The sequence below is a fragment of the Pogona vitticeps genome, chromosome 3 (assembly GCF_051106095.1).
Source record: "Pogona vitticeps strain Pit_001003342236 chromosome 3, PviZW2.1, whole genome shotgun sequence".
NCBI lineage: Eukaryota > Metazoa > Chordata > Lepidosauria > Squamata > Agamidae > Pogona > Pogona vitticeps.
Genome location: NC_135785.1, coordinates 35,953,065 through 35,959,064, shown reverse-complemented (window position 1 = coordinate 35,959,064; position 6,000 = coordinate 35,953,065). Strand labels below are relative to the sequence as shown.

At 38.3% G+C, this 6,000-nt stretch overlaps 1 protein-coding gene across 1 annotated transcript in view; it reads right to left on the bottom strand.

Moving 5' to 3' along the window:
- Positions 1 to 1,202: 1,202 nt before the first annotated feature.
- The window catches only part of CUL3 (cullin 3), a 94,408-nt gene continuing 89,610 nt past the window's right edge, over positions 1,203 to 6,000 (bottom strand). Inside the window, exons 15-16 of the mRNA XM_020795487.3 lie at positions 3,467 to 3,612; positions 1,203 to 2,425 (exon numbers count right to left, since the gene is read on the bottom strand). Of these exons, the coding sequence (XP_020651146.1) occupies positions 2,294 to 2,425; positions 3,467 to 3,612 (278 nt within the window). The 3' untranslated portion in view covers positions 1,203 to 2,293. The remainder of the gene's footprint in view (positions 2,426 to 3,466; positions 3,613 to 6,000) is intronic.

The following is a 6,000-nucleotide window of genomic DNA, read 5'->3' as shown; positions in this document are numbered from 1 at the left end:
GTTTACTTAGAAGTAAATTTTAGAGAGTTCAATCGAAAATTTGCATAAATAAAAAAGATTTCACTCTTAAGGGATTAAAAAAAATTCAAACAGGCAAAGCTCTAAAGAGATAAAACTATCTAATTTGGTCCTGGAGCATGATCAGGATCTTTGCTTCAAGTAGTTATCTCTTTTCATGTCCAAGCTTCACCAATGAACCCAATTAGCACTTTCAACTGTCTATCAGGGGTCTTTGTCTTTCATCTTCTCCTCTTCTACCTTCTGAGTTTATCTTCCCATCTTGTTATCTTCTTTTTGCCCTTTCCTTTTAAAAGAGAAAACAAAAACATGCAAAAGATTATGCTGAGTTGGCTAATAGAATTATTAATAAATTATGTGAAACACTGTTATGCAGGCTATACATAATTAAGGCATAGCTGTTCTAGGGAATGTGGTGTAGTACATAAGAATGATGCACCAGCACTCTGGACACCAAGGTTCGAATATCCACTCGTCTATGGAAACTCACTGCAGGAATGGAACTAGTAAAAATATTCCAATATTCTCTAACCTTGAAAACCCAATTGGGACTGCTATAAGTTGGTTCGACTTGATGGCATATGACTATTCTAGGGGAAAGCTATTTGTTGAATACTCAGATAAGTATGTAGAAAGAGTGCTTAAAATGACTTCTTACCTGCACTATTTGTACAGATTATCCAGAGATAGAGCGAGACCAAGCACAAAAGTGCTAATCAAACAAAACAAAAACAGATCTGCTGCAATGGGCCAACATCAGGCACAAGGGTCAACTGAAAAATCTTCATGCTGCAAACCAATCAGGTTTTAATTAAACTACACAGTGCCACAGATAACAATTTGATATTGTTATATAAATCATTTAAAACTATCATTTTCTATTCAGAAACCTATCTTAATTTAACTAACCAGTGACATTTCTACGTTTCCTTATACAATCCACAGTGAATTCACAAATGGTGTCGAGTGATCTAGATGAAGGCAGAAACTTTCACTGAATTCTTCAATGTAAAAATCGCACATACTACATTAAGTACTGTTTGGCACCCAGTTACACAACATAAGGAAAGTGCCATGCACATCATCTGAAGAAACATCCTGGCGTCTTCAGCACTGGAGTAAGCAAATGTTACACTGATTCTAATGATGTCAGGGAGAAAATATTTGCTGTTAAGAATTAGAGATTTCATTAAGATCAAAGTAACAATATTTATTGCATTTGTAGATTGCATTTCAAAAACAGTAAATTAATAGTGCAGAATGGTTTCACTTGAACCTGTTGAAAAGTGGGAAATCAAAAAGCCATAGACCCACCTCTACCTCATGAATAGAGTAGGCTAATGTGCTTCTCCAAGGGGTAGCACTGTTTAATAAATTGCCAACCCTGTGCTCTAATACATTTGAATTAGTGCTCTGTGTACACTAAATCCATTTATTTTAAATTTCTTTTGTCTACATCAAGTGAAATAAAAACATCGCTCTGTACAATCCACTATGAGCAGTGAGTACAACAGCAAAAAGTATCATACAGTTTATACACACTATTTTTTCCCATTTCTCCTAAAAAGGAACCAGAGCAAACCTAATCAGTATGTAACTTAATTTAGAAGAACTCAAATGACAAGAGGGAAGGCCAAATATTACAGCCCAGAACTGTGCCCAAAACAAGATTCTTGATTGTATTATTAGCTGGAATATGAATAAATGTAGAAGAAAAGCATGCTAAAATTGTGTTTCTTAGGTCTTTCTTCATATATTTACCAAATATTAAATTAAACATGGCTCTTTAAAGAAATGTTTAAAGCAGACCATTATTTTTGGAAATTCGGTCTTACCAGCTGTGTTTTTCTTGTAACCCAATGTATACAATACGCAAAGTGCTAAGCAACACTACAGAAAACATTTACATCAACACTGAAGATCTGGGGAAATGAAATTCCAACAATTTTATTTTTTAATGAGCTGTATTTTCTAAATTTGTTTTATTTTTTTCCTGTTTTCATACAATATTGAAAACAAAAACGCAGCACATTCACATTTTCCCGAGGAACTGTAAGAATGACCTCTACAGGGATAAATGCTGAGAAGCTTGAAGCTCAATCATTTTGATGTTGAAAAACTCTCCGAAGGTGGAAAGGCTTGATCTGAATGGTCTAGAACATGTATTGTAATTTAATAGAAGAGATGGTCATCTTAATATTTAATGATTTAAAAGAACTTCCCAGTTCATGCGAAGAGTATAGGTCCAAGAAAAATTATATTTGCGGAACACATTTTATGCTACGTAAGTGTATACTTTGCGGTCCTCAGGTGTTCGTGCCAAATATTCTCGCTCAATAAGTCCTTCAATACGTTTTTTAATAACAACTGGACTCGGTAGGAATCGTGCCTTCAGTTGCTGAGTTACCTGGTAAAAAAAATTACACAAGTATTTTAACACTGCATCTTATGGTAAGCAGACATTTGACTCAATGCTGGCTTTAGACTAAGGATGGGAATTGTGAAACCCACAGGCCAGGTGTGGCCTTGCAAAGGCCCCCATCCCCATCTCTGAGGAGAAAACACAGTCCCAAACCAGAGATCTGCACTTCTGGAAATTTCCAAGGGCCATAATATTCTATTTCAATGCTTCCCTACAAATCAGTGAAGCCTGAAACAGCCCCTTTCCACATCAAAATGGAAACTAATCTTCCTGATCATTTCTAGTTTTTAAAAAGGGCCAGGTACAACCTGCAGATCTCTAGATACTGCTGGGAAATGTGGACCCTGACAGCTGATAGTTGCCCACCACTGCTTTAAAACAAGAAGGAATCTAGCATTAATTATGTCACATTTCTTAAGGCCTGCTGGAGATTATTAGAAATATTTTAAAAAATGACTAGCCATCAATGCCATCTAGGTCAGTGCACTGGATCTGGACAAATCTTAAATTCCAAACCAAGCTGGCCTGATTTTTATGGGGTCCCAAGTGAAGCAGAATGACTGTATTAAGTTTAAGTCTACAAATGAATGTCTGTCTTGAACACAACCCAGATTTGATGGGATACAAATCGGACCATTTTTCTCTTGCTTTGAAAAAAGCGAACTAATTCCTTAAGTTAATTGTCTGAAATACTGGAAGTTTACTCCAAATTTGGTTTTGTACTTATGTATATAATACTCCCTAAAATGTTATGAGACTGGAGACACAAACTGAATTGGATAGTTTCAAAAATCCTTCAGACTGAACTAGAATCCATTCCAATATCCTGAATTGACCTCCAATTGAGACTGGAGAGCCTGTGCACAGTCGTAATATGAGCCATCATTACAGCATCCAGGTCCCTCTGGAGAAAATCAATGATTAAAACTAATTATTGGTCTACTTTAAGAATGGCCTTGATATATGCAAGAAAAGAGTAGACATAATTAATTTCTCAACACCATATGATCAAGTGAGTGAACCTACCTCTGCTACTAGCACGTTATGCTGCATCTTCTTCCTAGATTTCATTATCCGCACTATAGCAGCCTCTATCTCATGTTTTCTGTCGTCATCTACTTTCTGTCTTGTTTCTTTCCTTTCTGGATCTGATTCTCCTTGTTTGGCAGCAACTAAACAGCAAAGAAACAAAAAGGTCTCAAAAGTTAGAAATATCTTACACACTTGTTTCTAAAGATACTAAGATTTGAGCTATTAGGAGACATAAGATCTTTCTCCAGGAATTTAAAACATATTTACAGTAGAATATGATTCAAAAATACAATTCAGTAAAGTGTAGGCATGAGACCTTTTTTCAATTTCAATTAATTAAAACAAGACTTAGGCTTCTAGTACACTTTAATATTTAGGATAAAATCAAATAGATGTGCAATGCTTCCTTGGTGAAAGAATCACATTTGTTAAACTGCAATTCAGCAATGCATTTATTCATATGCTTATTATGCACAGTCCTACTTGTTACTTTGTTATATGTACTACACCAGGGGTCATCAACACCTGGTCCGTGGCCTGGTGCCGGTCCGTGGGCTTGCCAGAACTGGGCCATGGATATGGATCTCCGCCCCCCCGCATGCATGTGCGGTGGGTGTGTCATGCTTATGTGGTGGGCGTGTCACATTCACGGTGGGTGTGTTATGCATGTGAGCATGACATTCCTCCTGCGCAAGCATGGGGATGCCCCCCCCGCACATGGAGTTCGCTCCCCCCAGCCAGTCTGTGGCCCCAAAAAGGTTGGGACCAATGTACTGAACATTGCCGTTTATAATTCCACGTTATTTTGATGACAAGAAAGGGGAGTGTTATGATGCAAGCTTTGTAGTCAAGTTCAGGTCTCTTTGTCAAAATACTTGTTTCTACTGAAAGAGTGGCTGGAATCCTATTAAGGAACCTTGCTAGTGTGATACCACCAGCTTAATTTCCAGTGGTAAATTGCCACAAAGCTGGCATAGGTATTTCTCATCACACACCAAACACATCAACTGTTGTGCAACAGAAAGCATCTACACTGGATTCTGGTTGAAATTTGCCAGTGAAATTTATGTCAACCATCATTCTGCCAGAGGAAATATGCAACAGGATTCCAGCCAACACAATAGGTCTCATATGCTACCATCTCAAAACCAACTTGTAAGGTATTTCACAATGACTGAAATTACAATTTTTGTGTCATAAACCATTATATTGTACTCACCGTACTCATTTGTATTATTCTCAATGTTGCCTTTACCATAACCACCTCCACCACTATGAGTATGATGCAACTGTCATCAGTGTGCATCCAGTTTTAGAGTATTAAAGGACATTATAGTGCCTTGAGGCAAAGAAGAGGAAGAGGAGTAAAATAGATATGTGGTCAACAGGAGGAAGAATGTGCAGTGGTTTCAATCACATGTATTTTAGCTTGTTTATGTTTGGGTGAGGAAAATGGAGGCCTTTATCAAAGGACTTTTAGAAAATAAAAGGTTTTGAGAGGAAATTTAGAAATGGGAGACGTGGCATCAATGTCCTGTGAGAAGCATCTGAACATATGGGGCAAGCTGGCACTAAGGTTTCTGAGACAGCAAGAGTCATCCTAAGAGGAGCAAACCAGGAATCTAGGAGAATCGGGGGGGGGGGGGCTGGGGTAGTTCTGGAACGCTGGGGGGGGGGGAAGCATGCTGGAGAAAGTATTCCAGCAAAATGCTTGGTAGGTGAGAGAAAGAATGACCACAGAAGAGACAATTGCAGTAATATAGGCTAGGGATTATCCAGATGAGGCCCAAAGGTTCAGATGAATAGACAAGAAAGGCTTTACTTTGCACAGTTGTAAAGGGTATGTTAAACATGTTTCACTTGAGATAAGAAAGCATCTGAGAGGAAACATAGGAAAAACAGAAGTGTAATACTGAATACAGGGGAAAGGAGCTCAGTAGACCAGTAAAATTGGTCACCCAATTACAGATCAGAAATTATAGAAAGATAAGATTGTTCAGGGACAGGGGGGAAAAACTGAAAGCAAAGAACAAAGAAGCATGAGAAACACTGACAGAAAAAAGGAGAAAATTTTTCCCCTAATGGAAACTATGCCTGAAACAGAGAGGTTACTTACCTGTAACTCTGGTTCTTCGAGTGGTCATCTGTGAATGCACACTATAGGGTTTAAGCTGCACTTGCACAGAGGTTTCCGGAATATTCTAGAGCTTTATCAACCATTCACCAGGACCACCCCCCTAGTACACGTGGTCTGCCCATCCTCAGTTCCTAAGAACAGCCTGCTGCTATAGTAACTGAAACAAACATGACGGACAAAGGGAAAGATGGGCAGGAAGTGTGAATTCACAGATGACCATTTGAAGAACCAGAGTTACAGATAAGTAACCTCTGTTTCTTTTTCATGGTCTCTGTGAATGTACACTATAGGATGATTAACAAGCTGAGTTACCAGAGGAGGGACATCATAGAAGTACAGATGATAACACAGCTCTGCCGAAGGCCGCATCTGTCTTGGCTTTGACATCAAG